The 18,081-nt window shown below is 41.8% G+C and overlaps 2 protein-coding genes across 4 annotated transcripts in view; both read right to left on the bottom strand.

The window, feature by feature from the left end:
• Window positions 1-6,407, bottom strand: part of lats2 (large tumor suppressor kinase 2) — a 29,532-nt gene extending 23,125 nt beyond the window's left edge. The window contains exon 1 of the mRNA XM_039818052.1: window positions 6,198-6,407. The gene's annotated coding sequence lies outside the window, so the exon portion shown is untranslated. The remainder of the gene's footprint in view (window positions 1-6,197) is intronic.
• A 6,231-nt stretch (window positions 6,408-12,638) lies between these two features.
• Window positions 12,639-17,499, bottom strand: LOC120570294. 3 transcript variants are annotated; one of them, XM_039818560.1, is made up of 3 exons: window positions 17,289-17,499; window positions 16,931-17,190; window positions 12,639-15,806 (listed from the first exon to the last, which is right to left on the bottom strand). In XM_039818560.1, the coding sequence occupies exons 2-3, from the start codon at window positions 17,106-17,108 to the stop codon at window positions 14,512-14,514; spliced, it is 1,473 nt and encodes a 490-aa protein (XP_039674494.1). In that variant the 5' UTR covers window positions 17,109-17,190; window positions 17,289-17,499; the 3' UTR covers window positions 12,639-14,511. The 3 variants fall into 3 exon arrangements, with proteins under 3 accessions (XP_039674494.1, XP_039674495.1, XP_039674493.1); XM_039818561.1 differs by having other exon boundaries at window positions 12,639-15,791; window positions 17,289-17,498; XM_039818559.1 differs by having other exon boundaries at window positions 12,639-15,863; window positions 17,289-17,494.
• Window positions 17,500-18,081: the final 582 nt, after the last annotated feature.

An 18,081-nucleotide genomic window follows, 5' to 3' on the forward strand; every position in this document is an offset into this window, starting at 1 on the left:
ATTGCGATGTGTTTATTGCGCCAGTTAATATTGCGATGACGATAAGATAATGTTATATTGTGCAGCCCTAATGTAATTATGTAATGTTTGTTGTCACGTGTAATGCTTGTTATGCTTGAATGCAAGTAGTGGATGTGTTGAAAATGTTTGGATGTGTGCTGCGGTCTTTAACGTTTGACATTTCTCTTTTAGCCCCCCCTCGAGAGGCTTTGCTCTTTGCCAGGCTGCCATTGTAAATAAGACTTTGTTCCTAATGACTTGCCTGGTTAATTTGAGGTTATATAAAAATAAAAAATGACAGATGACGACCCTGAAACTGGCAGGCGGGTTGGTTTCCTGTCTAACTAAGCTGCTCACAAGCTTCAAATATCTTTCTCAGAAAGAGAAAGATTTCCGTTTGGCTGGCAGATGTGGCAAGTATTTCTGGTTTCCAGATACCGATCTGGTTTGGTACCTACACGGAAAAACTGCCAGACACAATCACATCTTGGCAGGTTTCGACATGGCTGTGGTTTGTCTGCCATTCCAACCATTTTGTTAAGCAATTAACATTTAATTGATCTGGTTGTATTTCAAAAAGACTGATTGGCAGGTGGATTAGTAAAAGAAATTTGCCCGATTATTTGGGCCACAATTATCCTGACACATGAAAATAATTGATGAATGTAAGGCGTTTCCTCCACCAAATCAGTTTTCTTTTTTAAAGCAGGACACCTTTTAGTGGAATACCATGCCGACAGGCATAAAGACAAGCTGTTAATAATTTTTAAAACTTGTTTGTAGTCAGTTTACTGTCTGTTTCACCAATGAGAGTTAGCTTAACTGTTAGCAAATAGCAAATGCAGGAAGTACTCTCAATCACCAAACAGTGATTCAACTTTCTCCAGACATTGTGGCAATACTGTTTGTTTTTTATGACAACTAGCAGTTTAATATTCCTTGTACAGTGATTTAGAACGGTAGTTAAACTGTTGACTAAAGGTCTTTTTTTTTTAGACAGTAGGTGACACTTTGCCTGCGTAGTCACTCTGATCAGCGGGGCCTCACTGCGCTCCTCGTGGGAACAGACATGTAGACCACGCTCCGCGATTAAACGCCAGGCGATCAATGTGTGGTAACCATGGGGATTCTGTGCACTACTGTATCAACTGAAGACGTTAGCCGACTGTGGTATCATATATCCCTAATCATATGTTGATTTATAACAAATAGTGTCAATCCTAGTCTTTCCTAACCACAGACCGTTATTGTTGATAGCTAAAGTTAGCTAAATTAGCATAGTCGTTAATTTAATTCTATAGCCTCATTTAAGTTCAAACGTGACGTTACTCGATAAATCGCGTCTGAAAAGACCTTAATGCGTACTGTTAAACTGTTTTAAAGCTACATTGTGTAAGAATTTCTCCCATCTAGCGGTGAAATTGTATATGACAACCAACTGAATATTACTTGCTAGCCCCTCCCATTCCGAGCGCGTTTTAACTCCTATGGTGGCCGTATGCCAAGATTAACATGGCTTCCAGTACAACTTTGTCCGTTCTGTATATTGTACGAGATTAATAGTGTAAGGCAATGTTTACAGTAGGGGTGGGGGAAAAAAATCGATACAGCATAGTATCGCGATACTTTTCATGGCAATACTGTATCGATACACAGACGCCAAATATCGATCTTTTATGATATATGTCTTGGTCAGTTTGTCTGCTTGACAATCACATTTTGCACCAATACAATTGAAGTGAGATGAACAAACAAAGAAATGTATCTTTTTAGATAAAACAGATGTTGACAAAAATTGTCCTTTCGGGACATCATTTGAAATTGGGAAAAATCTGAAGTTGGAAAAAAGGTAATACATTGCAATATATCGCAGAATATTGCAATATGTTTAAAATCGTAATAATATCGTATCGTGACATAAGTATCGGGATGATATCGTATCGTGAGGCCTCTGGTGATTCCCACCCCTAGTTTACAGTGTACGCTACATATTTTTCTCTGTGAGCAGAGTCAGAGATCAGTTGAAGCGACGGAGGTGCGAGGGAAAGCTAAAGGAAGAGGGAAATAAGGTTAAGAAAAACCAAAAGACGGTGGCAGTGGATCGGTCAGACCAAAAACTAAAGAGACACTCTCCAAAGATGACGAGGGAACTCCGTTACATGTCCTTGAGAATAGGTGTGATCCTCCAACTTCAACAGGCTTTCAAATCTGCCGGCAGTCGCGAGTAATCTCCCGGCTGGCATTGGTCACGGTGCCACTGAGGGTAAAAGCGCGAAAGGCGGAGGTATGTCCCTCTTTGGCTAATAAAGATGGAGGCGCTACGTGGCTGCCTCCATTCGAGCCACTTGCTCCTATGTATTCTGAATGATTCTGAATGGCAGATTCTACGCGTACGAGAATACTTTGATTAGTTGGTGGAAGTAATTACACGTGAATGAGCACATATTTGTGAAAGAACAAAGGGGTTTTTGCTAAGAATCAACTCAAAAAATTACACAATGGAGCTTTAACGGAATTCTGCTAGCCAATCACAAACAAGTATTTTATGTTACCTTGTGCAGAGTTCCAAAGTGGAAGGAGTTATTTTGGGTTATTTTCCAGAACTAAAAGTAATTCAATCTTGCTAGCGAAAAAATAAATCTAGATTCACACCTTTGACCTGCTTCTTTTTTATAGCAAATGCTGGCTGAAGCGCATGGATATTGTAATATTTAGAGCTATTCCCCATGCCAAACATTAAAAACATGATTTCTCAGAAACTAAGTTGAAAAACTAAAATAAAAAAAATTGACTGAATTGCATAAATTGCCCTTGAACTACACCCCCACCCGCCTCCGCCCTGGCAGACTTCATCCCTTTGGGCCATTTCTAAGAAGAACACAGCCCTCACTGTTTGTCCAGATAAAACATTGTATTGATAAAAACTTTTTTACATGCTGGGTGGTGGGGTAGGGTGGGGACAAGGGTGCCAAGCTGCATAAATGTTTCCCCATCTCTGGGATCTCTTGCCTCCATTCCTGTGATGCTTTAGGCACCACGTCCAACCAATGAGCATTCCATTCCACAAGTAACTACAAGTAAACTCATACCACTGTTGAATCATGGGACAGTCTGGGACAAGTCTATGCTGACCAAAATAAATCAAAAAACAAGATGATCTAAAATGTACCCGAAACAAATGTGCATCGCTCTGCTGAAAAGCACAACTCATACGCACATCCACAGACAAACAGCATACCTCCATACTTAACCCTAACCTTCAACAACACATACCTAAGACTTATCTTCATATTGACCTAACTCTAAACTTAACTGACTCTAAATTGAACCACACTTAACCTGAAAATAGGCACTTCAGTTTTGCAAAAAGATGCACACTTCACACTACAGTAAATGTGCACTGAAGAAAAACTCGACTTACTGTCTTTTAGTCCGATACTGTCTGAAGTCTTGATGTTTTATAAAATAAGTAAATTCAAAAAAATCTGCAAACAGATAAAGATAATTCCACTTGTTTTGTCAATTTGCCTGAAACAGTAATGTCTTCAAGTAAAGAACATCACAAAATATTACAAAGAAATGTCAGTTCTATTAAATAAGTTGACTTGCATAGGAAACTAGTGAAATAATCTTGTATTCAACTAATTTTTCATATGAATGTCAAAGCCAATGTGAATCATTTCAACCTGCAACTCCTCTAATGGCCACTAGATGTTGACTCCTACTACACTAAAGTGAAAGGAAATGGACAATTTTTTTCCGCACAACCTTTGGCTTTAAAAAGGACTGTAAAGTTGCACTTAGTTATACTGACTGCTGTAGTGTGTTCATGTTAAAAAAGGTACATATATATGTATATGGGGTCAATTCTTAATGTACGGATGAATCTTTCTAATAATGCACCAGGTTAGAGTGATCCTTGTGCAATTTACAGCATTAGTTCTCTGAGAATCTCTTTCATACCCAAGCAAAATGGGCATTGTAACTAAAATAATATTCTAATTGAATTGAATATTGAATCAAATTATGACCCTGTGAATCAGAATGAAATCGATTTGTGAAATCAGAGGTGATAGTTTGGTGGGCTGCCATTTTTTAAAATCTAGATTGGGTGCTATTGACGGTGCCTCGGCGATTTAAAAATCACAGGGTTGTGCAGGATGTCCCGTGCCGCGGTGTTTTACCTCCACTTTCTAGTATCGGCTCAGCTCGCTTGGAAGCTCGACCGAGGTGATACCAAAAAAGTGCCAGGTCCCATCCACAACTTTTGCTAATGAAACCCCCCCCCCCCCAAAAAAGAGAGTCGTACAGTGGAAAAGCGGCATAAAAACCGCTGTCACACACTTGCTGTGCTGGTTGCTACACCGTACTCTTCCTCCCATTTTCCAAAATGTACTATAGTTGTTGTTTGTTTTTCTCCAAAAAGACCTAATTTTCCCCTTCTGACAAAATGCTGGGGAAGAAATATGTTCTGGTATGTTGGTAATATTTGGTAACATTTACAGATTAAAATCGGACCCTTCCTGACTGCTTCCAGACTCTACCAGTGCTGCCCAGATAATATCTTACCTGTTTGATAGATTTGAGAGAATTTGGACGATAATGTCTCTGCTGTATTTGGGGAAATTATGGTGGAGGGGGAAAGGACACAACTTCCTAAACAGTTGAAGGAAAGTTACTGCAGTTGAAAAGAGACTGCATATGTCTGTATGAGAGAGAAAAAGATTGGCCTGTGAGTGAAAAACAGAAAGCTAAAGTGGTGTGCAACTCCCTGGTATGATGATTTGGAAAAGAAAATCTACACATGACGTGACAGACACTATACCCAGGGGGGTTGGACTGGGGGACTGAGGATACAGGGCCCTCATGTGAGGAGGGCCCAAAAGGATGCTAGAATGAATAGCTGTGGATGCAGGGAGGGGCCCACAGAGAATGCCTTTGTACAGGGTCCAGAATTTGTTGCTACGCCCCTGACTACACCGGCATACTTTTGCAGCCTGTGGTGTTCACCGTTTTGCAGAAACAGACACACGTGAACTTCAAATTCAACCCAGGACTCAGCACAAGAAGCAGAGTTTACATCGACGTAAACGTCTTATCCCAAATTTCACCAAGCTTCTTCTTCTATTTTGCCACCCTTTCGTTGTTTTATTTCCCTGGTTACCTGCTGGTGTACAATAAAAACACACCACTCTAGCCTAAATAGCCACAGCCAACATATGTGTGTAGTCCAGTGGTGATTTCCCACTGCAGTCCCCCCTGTGGTTCTTCCCTGAGAGATAACTCCACACTGCCAGACAGAATTAAACCCAGCTGTGGCTCAAGGCGAGTTCTTCACAAATCACAACCCCCCTGAACTGATAAGACCAAAAAACAGCTGGCAATGAAATGTAGAAGTGTGTGTTTGAGCATAGTAGTAGTAGCAGCACATCTGAATAAAACACTTGGTTGCATCAGTGCCAAACTGTGCAGGCCATTGGGCTTGGAATAGAGTGACAATATCAAATGATATGCATACACCCTGGGCATTTCTTTCTACTTTTTCTCCTATATTTTCACCCCTCTTATCCCATAGGACTTAGATACTATTTCACCCATTGTGTTATCTGAGAGAAATAAACTAATGCAGAATCTCCACTAAAACTTTGAAATGAATGCAGGATGTTCTGATACACAAAGTATACACACGGATAGCTGGATGTCCTTCACAATAAGTCAGTGGCCCCTAACATGGAGTTTGGGCCCCTTAGAGGTTCTTAAATTAGGGGGTTTGCAACAAAAACATGGGAATTTCAGGATAACTGACTGAACGGACTATTCCGTTTAGAAGTTTACTTTCCACAGTCGTGCCAAAGCTTTAAACCGTTAGAAAACGGTGTCCGCGTGTGGTACATTACAGTTTCTGCCTGGGGCCCCTGGGCATGCAAACGGTCGGAAACCCCTGTTTTAACGTCCTGTGGCCTTCCCAACTGTATCCCAGGCTGGGGCTGGGGGCTGAGAAGAGCAACACCAGAACATTCCTATGCAGAAAGAACTGAGGTATTCATGTTAACCATAAAGAAAAACATATTATATATTCTCCTCACTTGAACACACGCCGTGAACACACCATTACGGCTCTTTTCCTCAGCAACAAGTCGTGCAAATAAGTTTAGACCACCACTCCCCTCCACAAAAAAAGTAAAGTCTCAACTTACCATGTGATAGAAGTAGCAAGAATAACTCGGATTGAAGCGTAAATCCCGTCAAACGGCACCTTCTTAAAGTCCCTTTCTCGGTTGATGAGCGCGTAGAAACAACCGGAGAGTTCAGTAAAGACAGAGGAACTGGGTAAATATGATGAAATGACCCTCCATTTTCTCAGAAATGCAGCACAAAGTTGGACACTCGCTGCATTGTTCACATTCCACAGGTCACGTGACGGACCGACGCACGTCATTACCGAGCCAAAGATCGTCCGTTGGACAGATAACTCACTCAGTGTGGCTTTGCTTTAGTTTTTAGATAGGAACAACTATTGATCCCCTCGGGGAAATTGTTAAGTTGCAGTTGCTCACAGTCAAATTTAAGGCAAATATAAGAGTTAGAAAAAATAGTCAATATAAAGTAACAGCTAAAGTGCAAGAAATAAAAAGGTAAAGTAAGATTAGGTTCTTGTGTTGCTTTACAGTGAATTGTACTAATGCTATAGTTGTACATAGATACTATAGAGTACATTGTAGTAGCTAATCTACCAGTAGCTTAACTAACAATCATGTTTAGTTAAATGTGATATCAGCAGTGGTGAAAAAAAGTATTCAAATAGGCTAATACAAGTTGCAACATAACAAGTAAAACTCTTGCAATTAAAAAAAAACAAAAAAAAACTCAGTATGACTAGTTAGGTGTTGTTAGGTGTTGCGTTTTCTTTTGCGGGGTGCAAATGTTCACTAAAACTCCCGAGACTATTTTACAGAGCCACCGTCGCTGCGTCCAGAGCTTAGCGCCGCCCAAGACGATTGTGATTGGTTTAAAGAAATGCAAACAACAGCGCTGTGGAGATAGGTCTGGCAATGCGAGACTACTTCAAACTTAACAAAAATAAGTGCACCTTTCGGCCATATCGCTCATTTTCTAAAAGCAGATCCTTATGAAAAAACGAAACAAAAGCCATTATGTGTAGAGTTCTTATGGGATCATATAAGAGCTTTGTAATTATTCTAATGTAAGGTTTCTGTTTATAAGAAAATAAAACAATTCTGGGGTAGCATCTTGCATTGCTTTCTACCACCAGGGGCGCTAAAGGCTGAAACTTTCAAATTCTACACAGTGACTTTCAAGAAAGCAACAGAGTGAGAGGTCTCGGTTGTTCTTCCTCTCTGACCGCACATATTCTAGGCGGGGCTTCCTGCAATGCATTTCTCCCAAGCTATGATTTCTCCCTCTGATAAAAAAAATAAAAAATAAATCAGTACTTTAGTCAGACACTTCTCTCTGCCTTTGCAATGCATTTTTACCAAGCCAAGAGGCCACGGGTCAGAGTATATGCAAATATAAGGGCTTTTACTCTGTGGCCGGGTTACCTCAGTTGGTAGAGCAGGCGCACTACAGAGGGTTTACTCGCGGGTTCGACTCCGACCTGTGGCCCTTTGCTGCATGTCACTCCGCCTCTCTCTAACCTTTCATGTCTTCATCTGTCCTTTGGAAATAAAAGCCTAAAAAATAAATAAAATGGCCTTTACTCTATTGTAAATGAAAGGCATGGAGAAAAAGAGGGGGTAGCACGTCCACCAGGCAACTTAAATACCTGTATACACACATAGAAAGACTGCTGCATTTCCCAAACGTTATTTTTTCAGTCACGGAGGCAGTACTGAAGAATACCCAAACAAAAAATGAAACCTTCAGGAGGTTATACACATCATGGAAGCACATGCACCCATAACAACAAAGGCAAGCAGCATGGCAATATAGGTGTGGTGTGAGATAAACAGAGATGAGGTTTACAAAAGTCATAAACATGATTCATCTTAACACAGTTGTTTATTTTACAGTAGGAGTTAATGGAAAGTGCATCACCTTATATAAAACCCAAATGAAAAGTAGTGTTCTTTCTTCTAGAAGATGATGGAGATTTAACCGCCATACATTTCACCAAGGTTTTGCTGTTAACTATTCTTAACACTGGTACTTGTTAGGTCACCCCTGATAAAGTCATCTAGTACACAGGAAGGCATGCATTTTGCTCCCACTTTGAAATTATTACTCTCAGTCAACAGCTCGCCTGTCTAAAAGCTTTCTTCTTAATCCTTCAACCGACAAGCGCTCGAGTTTCCAGAAATCAGTGTGGTGAGTCAAAGACATCACTTCAGAAAGGAAGAATGTCTGTTAATCAAAAAAAAAAAAAAAGCACAAGCACCACTGAAGATAAAAACAAATACTTCAAATCATTATTTCAAATTTTTCTTTTCATCAACCTTAGTAGTGCTGGTTAAATGCCAGTGACAACCACCATGGCTAGTTAAAACACCAAACAAGGGGAGACATCACAGGGAGACAGAAAATCAGTTTGATGTTCTTTAAAAGCCCCAACAGCATACATTACAAGCACGTGAAAAACCTAACTGGTCAGGAAAGACACAAAGCCATCCATGGGAGGGGAAGCATCCAAGAAGGCACATTCCACTTTGGGCTACCATAGCACGCCTATCTGAACTACACACTCCTTTAGGAAGCAACGCATTTTAAAGCCCAGCACCAGAACCGAGCCAGGTAAGCGTCTGTTGTTGTAACAAGCTTCCCATCGTGTGTAAGAACCTTTCCCCAATTGATTTTGGGCCCAGACCCAAAGCAAAAACACCCAACACATTTCTCTTAAGAGATAATCTATGTATAATTACTTGACATCATTTGGAATTCATACACATTACATGGTAGAAGGGTGAAGACCATAACACATAAAAATGGGAACATGTCTTACTTTACACGCACATAAAACTTAAGTGAATAACAAGGATTTAGCTTATCAACCAGGAAAGGGTCTAAAGTATAATTGTATGATGCAAAAATAAATATCTGTAGAAAACACAGGCTGATTTGTAACAGCAGTACCAGCTTTACAAACTAAGGCACCAGCAATGCAAGACAACAAAAGTAGTGAGTAAGTAAGCAGGGTCTTATTTTATGCAAGTAATGAGATCTTTTCTCTGTGCTGTATATAAAAAAACATGGTTTTTAGTTTATGTGACTATATGTAAGCCTGTATCTTAGCTTAATTTGACAAACTATTAACATTTCTTTTAAAATAGCCTCCAGCCTTGTACTGTAACTAACAAACGTCTCTGCGGCGTGTACTCATGATCCAAAACGCATTCATTTAATTAGAACAGACACACTGAACAAAGCCAACTAGAATTAAAGCGTCCAAAAACTAAATGTACAATCTCCAAGTGTGAAAAAAAAAAACAACATGCCTTTTTATAACACATTTGGCTTTAGGAAAGTGGCGTGTATGCTTACGCAAAGTCATGACGCCATGTTGCTCGATTCAGTATGACCGTAATGAATTGCGGAAGCATGTAAAAGAGAATTTCAGATATAATCCTGCTCCCCAATATGTGATGTTAGACTAATGTAGACTTATAGAAAATGAATTGGGAAACAAAAGTAATCTATCCTTCTACACCTGCACATAGATCTTTTAGAAATCTCTAGATTTGTGTAAGAAGGCTTTAAACATTTCGGAAAAATACTGACGTGGAATAGAAAAATGCAACCCGCACAAACATCTTTAACCACTTGGTGTGGTAAATATTGACATCATTGTTAAGTATACATCACTGACTGGACAATTTTGTAGTTAATCCTGACCTGTGGTGAAAACTATTCATCTTTTTGGTCAGTTTCAGTTATTTTAACACCCAGCAGTTTAAAGTTGCTACAGGGAGGGCTGTTTATTTTGTGTAAAAAGCATCATTACAGAAAAGCCCTGTTGAAGAAAACATCTGCTATCCCGAAATTTGCGGTCAACCTGGAAGCTATTGTTGAAAAAAATAAATAAATAAACTGGAAATGAGCTCTGTTTCTACAGCAGATAAATTAACACCAGACTCTGGCCATATGGTGGTAAATTGGTCTGTGGGTGGTATGTTTGTCTGTGCTAACAGGTAGCTAATCATCCCGTCGTGATTGTATTCTATTGTTATAAAATGTAGCTGGCAGGCAGAAATGTGTGAAAAAGCCCAAAAAAGGCAATCCTTCAAAACCCCCATTAACCATGACTTGTTTCTATCTGTGCATGCTGAACAGGCAGGAGAAAACATATCGAAGAGCTGCATTACTACGCATACTGCTCTTGTAAGTTTAACCTATTTTATATCTCGTTGTATTGTGCGTACTGTTCTTGATTTATAAGCAGGGAAGCAATAAAACAGCTGGTTTAACCAGCATAACCCCTTTCTGCAACAGAGGGAGGAACCAATCAGAGAAGTCAGCTGCTGTAATACTGTAGTTGTTGGGGATGGAGGAAAAAAAAGAAGACTTAGACAGGATTAGATTAGTGGGAACATCGTGTGCACCACCCAACCTGCAGTTCATATATACCTCATATTTACAAATGGCTAATAAAGATACATTTATAGGTACGTTTTACTCGCACAGTTGTCATTCAAAGAATAAATAAAAAAACAAACCATCCTTTCAGTTCATGTTCAGTTGCATAAGTTAATGATATCACATCTTAGAAATGTGGTTTCTGGATTTGCTCTCATTTCCAAGTACAAAGCAACCTAGATAACAGGGAGTCACATACACTGAAAGTGTAAATAATTAAAGTGGATACAGGTATGTAGAGCTGCAAAGATCGATGAGTTGTCAACTATTAAATTAATCGCCAACTATTTTGATGATCAATTAATCGATTTGAGCCTCTTTGTTTGTTTTTTTAAAAGGTTCAATATGTAATACTGACAGCTAGAGTTTCAAATGGTTACTGCAGTCCAAATTCAAAATACTGAAAAGAGTCGGCTCCCCCGGCCCCTCCTCCCCAGCGTCGAAGTTCATGGGAGTTGCCAGGTTGAGAGCCAAGGGGGTAAGCCTCTCTCCACAACGCGTACCTCCTATGGCGCCATTTTGATGCTAACAAGCACTCACCCGCCGTTAGCATTCCATTGTCTGCCATTCATTTTGACGTCACTTTGACAGCGAATAACTTTACATCTGAAGCATTTAAAGACTATTTGTCCATTGTTTATTTCTAAAGAAACACGACAATGTATAAAAGGCTCCATTACCTTGTATCTCATGTTAAGGCTCTGTAGCAGACGTTTTTGTAAAAATAGGCTAACGATTGTGTCATAACCACGCAATTTACTGTCGCGTAGTAGAGGAATTACCGTATAGTAGAGGAGAAGCTTGCAGGCAGTTTCGACTTACATTAGCTGTTTAAGTTTAATTACTAAGGTTAACTAGCATTTTAGTTAGCAATAATTAACCTGTGCCTATGTTATCTCCTTACATATACCTAGGCTCTCTGTCGCAAGATTCATAATGATGAAAGATTTCTCTCGGCACAGCTACCAGAAGACAAACTTTCAGACAGGTTGCTCACGTCTCATCTACATCGGCAAGCTCAGTTTGCATCTGCGTAGTAACGCTCAGCACTCACCGGAAAAGTGCTTCTAATATCCTTCACTGGTCTCCGTCTGTTGGTCCATTTCTTTAACTGTCTGTTGAGAACGCTGAACCTAACAACAACCTAACAACATCACTGTCAGCTTGATGCTAGTCTGCTCCACAGTGCAACGGAGTTGCTAGATGTTGCTACGTTGACGGTTATAAAAGCCCGTGCTCTCGCGGAGCTCTGTACCCGGCTGGAAGCCCCCTTTTATCAACTAACTGTAGTAACAACGACCGCTAAAAAGACCGTGACCTTGCGGAGCTTTGTGCCCGACTGACAGCCACCTTTTCTGGGCTTAATGTCACTGCAACAGCCGCTAAAAAGACCGCAACCTCACGTCGTCTTTACCCAAGGCACAGTCACTGTCTGTCGGCTACGCCCACTGAACAGAAGCATACATCAGGGATCCTACGTTAGCGGTTAGCTAACAGGTGTTAGCACCAGTCAGGATCACTTCACCGGCTGTCTAAATGTTTTTTGCGAGTAACTAACTCGAGTACTCTATATAATTTATGCGAGCCAATGAATGTTGAAATGAATGAAAATGACTATCCCTAGGTTAGCCGCGATATAAATGAATGAAGCTCAACGCTTACCTGTTTAGGAGGATATTAGTCAACTCTGTGTTCTTTTAGGCTCTGAACTGTCTCCATCTTTTAAATGCATCTCCGATATTTACCCGTGTTTAGGTTTTACCTCGTCTCTGGTTTTGCAACCGTTTAGAAAGAGGGTGGGTAGAAAGAGGGTGGGTAGAATGAATCTATCTCCGGTGATCCCGTTCCGTTTGTTTGCTGCTTCCATGGCTGTCCTAACGTTACAGCTGTAGTGCGCTGGGTTTGTGTTTTTACAGGTATATCTGGCAACCCAGCCCGGCTGTCAAAATAGGCAGTCGATACCAACACACAGGCCAAAACAGACATTCCGTCATGGATTTCAAAAGCAGAAAATAATGGCGTTAGAATTGTTGTCAGAAAACATAGTATTTCAACTTGGCATGTTTCCTTAATATCTGATGACACATTGTGGTCATTTATTGATTAAATACAGTACATATATTACATATTGCACCTTTAAAGTAAAAATCTGATTCTAGCTTCTTAAAATGTGAATGTTTTCTAGTTTCTTCCCTCCTCTGCAACAGTAAACTGAACATCTATGAGTTGTGGACTAAACAAGACATTTGAGGACATCATCTTGGGCTTTGGACAACACTGATCAAACATGTTTTACCATTTTCTTGACCAAAAATAGTCGATGGATTAATTGACAATGAAAATAATCATTAGTTGCAGCCCTACAGGCATGAAATCACTTTCTAGAGTCTAGAGTCATAAGTGTTGACACTGGGATGTAGTGGGAGGACAAGGTCCAAAGCAGTAAAGGGAACTTAAGTGACCAGCATTAAAGTTATTGTCCGTAAGATTTTCACCTAGTTAGTCTAGAAAGTATCTATCAAAAAGGGAGTTAAAAACAATGGTGATTGAGCTTATGACCCATTGATGAAAGCGCTTGTATTGTATCTGCGGCGACTTTCCCGCCCTAAATTCAAATTCAGCGCGGTTAGTGGCGCTTTTTACGTCGGTCAGCAGCGGTTGGTCTGTCCCTGCCCAGGTGGAGCTTGGCAGTGCTGGTGATGCTGCGTTTTATTGTACTCGGAAATTTGAAACTTCCGACGCGGAAAGACGCGGAAAGATGCAAAGAAACTGTATGTTGGCCGGGCACTTCATTTCTTAGCTAACTCAGAATGGCGGACCAACAGACAGAATGAATACCGTTCAACTTCGAGTCCAAATTTAAAATAAATAAATTAAAAAAAAATTCCCTCGCCCACAAAAGGACCGAGCTGATGCTGGCTGAGATGACATGTCAACCTCTTCCATCGACTGCAGCTGGTCTGTATGCAGCTCAAGTGGGACACATACACCTGATGCCCGATTTGTACTCCCTGCATTGAACCTGCACCCTCTCTCGGAGTCGCTTTTCGGGTCGAAAATTCAGGACATGATAGCCGGTAACGCCGCTAATCCGGAGAGAGCTTTGGGGATAGGACAAACACTTGCCATCCCGGAACCTGCTCACTCCCTATCCTGGGCTTCAGGCCGGCTCGTGCCATACCTTCTGGAGAAAGCAGCAGCACCACCACCAACAACAACCCCGTAAATTTGGTATGGCCTCGGGAGTTTTTCTTTTCTGCACATTCTGATGCTCAGGTTGGTTTAGAGGTTAGCACTGTTAGCAATGTTGTGCCAGCTAATATTTTAGCAATGTGAGGCATTGCACTCGGGTCGGAAGGGACGGTCGGCCCTTTCCTCCCCGGGTGAGGCGAATAAGGGGAAAGCGGTGCTGGCCGCTCTTCCTCCACTTCATGAGTTAAGGTTATATCACATTCTGCCTCAGTGGCTAGTAGGTTGTTTTTGTTTTTGCTATTGCTACGTGGCTAATCATGCTAACACAAGCAACAGTGCTAATGCAGACAAGACAGCCTCACTGTGGAAAACATCGCACCTCTCCAATAGCCTCGGTGAGCATTCCCGCTGGCTGCGTTAGCACTGTTGACGGTGTTAGCACAGTTAGCCATGTTAGCTAGCCGCTGCCTCCCCAGCTCTATCATCTACCCCACACGGCCCGTGTCTTTATGGATGAATTAGCTCTTAGCTCATCGTAGACTAAACTGCTATCGGTGTGGACTGGAGCACGTGAAGGCATCATGCAGGTTAGAGCTGCCAATCTACCAACGACACACAAGTCGACACCTGCCTGCAATTACATCTTAGCGCCAAAGCTGCTGCTAGAAACAACCTAACTCAAATCTTACGGACAACAACTTTAAGGAGCACTAGGCATTTCTGTATGAATCACTCTAGTGGAGCAGCAGAGATGCACAGGTTGTTTAAGGCACAAGCAACTTGCACAATCTTATCAAAGGTTGAAAGGTTCGACGTGCGCTCAGAGACCGTGGTGAAGGGGCTCTCGACGGGGCCTGTGAGCATGGCGTACCTCTGCTTCACCATGGAGATCACCCTCTCCACATGCCTCTGCACACTCACTGTCTCAGAGGAAGTATTAGCCAGTGGCGAGCCCGCCGAGCTCCCGTGCGCCTCCCCTTGGTAGCTGCCAGCAATTGTAAACAGGGCTCCTCGGGCGGCCACAGAATCGGCAATGTTGAGACTGCGACTCGCCAATACGACATCGCCTGGGAGAAGCTTGCAGAGAAATCCACAGCCCTCAGCCAGGCTCTTGTCACTGACGTTTCCCAGCACACCCCTAGAGACGAAGGTGACAACGCCTTGTGGAGCCACACCAATGAGATACTTTAACACATTAGAACTTGTCCCTACCCCTTGAGAGCTTGGCACCACCCTCTGCTGCTGGTTGCCCCGGGAAACCGGCTCCTCAAAAGGCACTATGAAGCAGTCTATGATGACAGCGCAGTCAGGGTGGGAGGTGCGCAGAGCTGCCGGCAGATTTTTCCGGAGCTCGGCTCTAGAGGGCCAGAAAACAGCCGTCGGCACCAGAGTGGAGGACATGATGTTGACCATCTGGTGCACTGTTCTGGTTACTGTGCCGACTTTAACACCAAAGCGGTAAGCCAGGTCCTGGTTGCGTAGATCCAGGCGGAGTCGCATCAGTGTCAGCAGCAGCTGCTGGAACTTCGAGAGCTTTGCGGTTTTCATCCCGTCCATGTGAGGTGCCAGCAGCCACATGACCGTCTCCAGAACAAAGTAGTTGGGCAGGCCAGTGTAAAACTTGACTTTCTCTGCATCGTTCCTCAAGGAGTTCTCAGAGAGGGACATTTTGTCCACAGACTCCCTGAGGGTCTGGTTCTCCTTTTTCAGGGCTTTCAGGACGTCGTCAAAGTTACCTGCTGCATCACACGTATGAGCAAACTTTCCTTTCTTGCTGTCACTCATAGATTCATCGTCGTCGTCATCATCATCGTCTTCATCAGTGCTGAGGGAAGAAGACGCACTTTCCTCCACAGCGGCCTTCTGCTCCCTCTCCTCAGGATGCTCTTCCTGGCCCCACTCCGCCACCACAGACCTTCCCTGGCCCTGCAGGAACAACAAGGCGTTAGCCGCCTCCACGCGGGCTTCCTGCTTGTCCGGGATCTCCAAGGCACCTTGCTCCTTCATCTCTGGGGATAAGGGATCTGATGTGAACACAGAAGGAACATAATCTGGCGAACGTGGATTCTTCACCTGTTTACCTGCATGTGGAAAAGGATGTAGTAAATGGGAAGGTGGTGATAGATCTAGAAAAAAAACTGAAGAAAAAAAAAAAAAAGGAATTGTCTGTTTGTTGTCCGTTTATGGCACTTCCCTAACAGTCTACTTTAGTCAGGAGAGTTTGAGGACAAGCAGCCATGTTTTCCCTCCTACTTGAGGTGGTACATTATCCCACCTTAAAAAGTAAGCAGCTTGATAACAGCTGAAAGAGCAACATATTTTTAGGTTTAGGATCGGTCTACTGAGGTTTCTTGTGGGTGGGACAATATAGGGCCTGTTTGGTTGGAAAATCGCTCAGTTAGTATACTATAGCTACTATCATACAGTTACTATACAAGTGTGATTTTACATATATGAAATGTCAATATGTATGTTGTAACCGTATCTAACTTTTTCTTAATTAATTTGTTAAGAAACAGTCTGTGTAATAAATACATCTTGATGTACCAAATTGAGGCAAAAATTAACATAAAAAAACAATATATAGTTCATTTTCTAACTTTTAAATCAACAACAGCATGGCAAACTAAAACGTACAGCCACCATAACAGGCAAATTATGAAATGAATAATAAGTGAAAAAAACGTACAGTTTTCCCACTCTTATTTGAACTATTACTAAAAATACATTACAGCCTCTTGTCCTAATGAATTGATCAGATAAATCAAAAACTGGCACAGGTCATTGAGATAAGTTAGTGGTTTCATATTTAGCCTGATATTTTGCAATACATTTAGTTCAAGTTTGAATATTAGTTCATCGTAATATTTAAAGCACACTACTAGTTTCGATTTCCTGTTAAACATCATTGGAACGGATTTCTTTGAGGTTTTAGCCTTAGTCATTTTAAGACGATTGATTGATTGATTGGTAACTAAAAAAAAATAATTGACAATGTAATTCGATAATGAACAGAACTTAATAGTTTAGAAAATAATTACATTCTGCATCTATCAGCAGATAGTTTTCCATGTGGAATTCCAGCGGCATGCATCTGACAAACAGTGGGATAAACTACTTTTTTTCCGTGTTGTGACTGCATTCGTACCTGAGAGGAAGTGAGTACTACACAGCCGACTGCCGTCGTTTGGCACCCAGCCCTCTCGGTTCACAGCAGCTATCCAGCGCTGCTTTCTCTCGGGGTCCCGGGGGAAACGGTAGAAAGATAAGGTGGTGCCCGGCGTCCTTCTGTTCCTACAGCCTGCCACCACACATGTGTGAACCATAGTAAGGCCACGAGAGAAGCGTGGAGGTGTGCACCGCTGTTTGTTGGGTGTTTTGACTCCCAAAATGGTGGCTGCCTAGAGGCTGGGGAGAAAAAAAAAAAACTGTAAACTGTCGTTTGCATTCGCCGATCTAATTGGTCCATCTTTGGGCGACGTCACTGAAATGCGATCTTTACTCACGCGGTGCTGCCTCTGCAACCCAGAGTTCCCAGTGCTGAATTTCTGGCGATAACTGCCGGGCGGCATGAACCGCTTTTAAAAACATGGATGTATTAATATATAAGACAGTAAACAGTTGCCAAGGCAGTTTTTTTTTTTTTTCAGGATGGCGAAGTTATGTCCCGACATACTCTGCCTTTGATTGGCTTACCTTAACAGCCTCCTAAACCTAACCAACCCAAGCAGAGCAGGCAGCGAGTGCTAGCTAATCAGAGGGAGAGTAGGGCGGGTCATGCCGTTCCCATGCCTTCGCCATCCTAGGGTAAACAAATTGGCTAATTGTTAACATCATGGTAAATCAATCCAAATGTCATGGAAATCGCCAAAAGTACTAACTTGTATGGTTACAGGAGTCAAATAAGGCGAGCTAAAGAAAGACAACAAGTCGCAGCTGGACTGAAAAGACATAGTCCAGTCACTCAATCTGTGGTTTGACCCAGGGGAAATTGCAATAGTAGTCATTAAAGGTTTTATCGCGCAATTAAAAAAAATGTTTATCGTTTGACAGCCCTAATAATTATATAAAGTACTTCCCATGGAAAGATTCACTGCCAAAATAAAAGGAAAAGAGAACAGCTTCATAAATGTATGGCAGCCACTAAAATCACTTTCCATGAGTGAACTGAGTGACTTAATTCAAAGAGGAAGTGGCACAATAAAATCATTTATTTTCAAATTTAAACAAAAGGACAATACAGAATTGGACGAGACAGTCCCCCATTACCAATTCACCTCGCCAACAATAGTTTCAGAG

This window comes from Perca fluviatilis, chromosome 12 (genome assembly GCF_010015445.1).
Source record: "Perca fluviatilis chromosome 12, GENO_Pfluv_1.0, whole genome shotgun sequence".
Taxonomy (NCBI): Eukaryota; Metazoa; Chordata; class Actinopteri; order Perciformes; family Percidae; genus Perca; species Perca fluviatilis.

Excerpts from the sequence above, each read along its gene's own strand:
- LOC120570294 (XM_039818559.1), bottom strand. The coding sequence starts at position 17,108 with ATGGTTCACACATGTGTGGTGGCAGGCTGTAGGAACAGAAGGACGCCG. Across the intron at positions 15,864-16,930 it reads TAGTACTCACTTCCTCTCAG|GTAAACAGGTGAAGAATCCA; the intron begins GTACGAATGCAG and ends TTCCACATGCAG.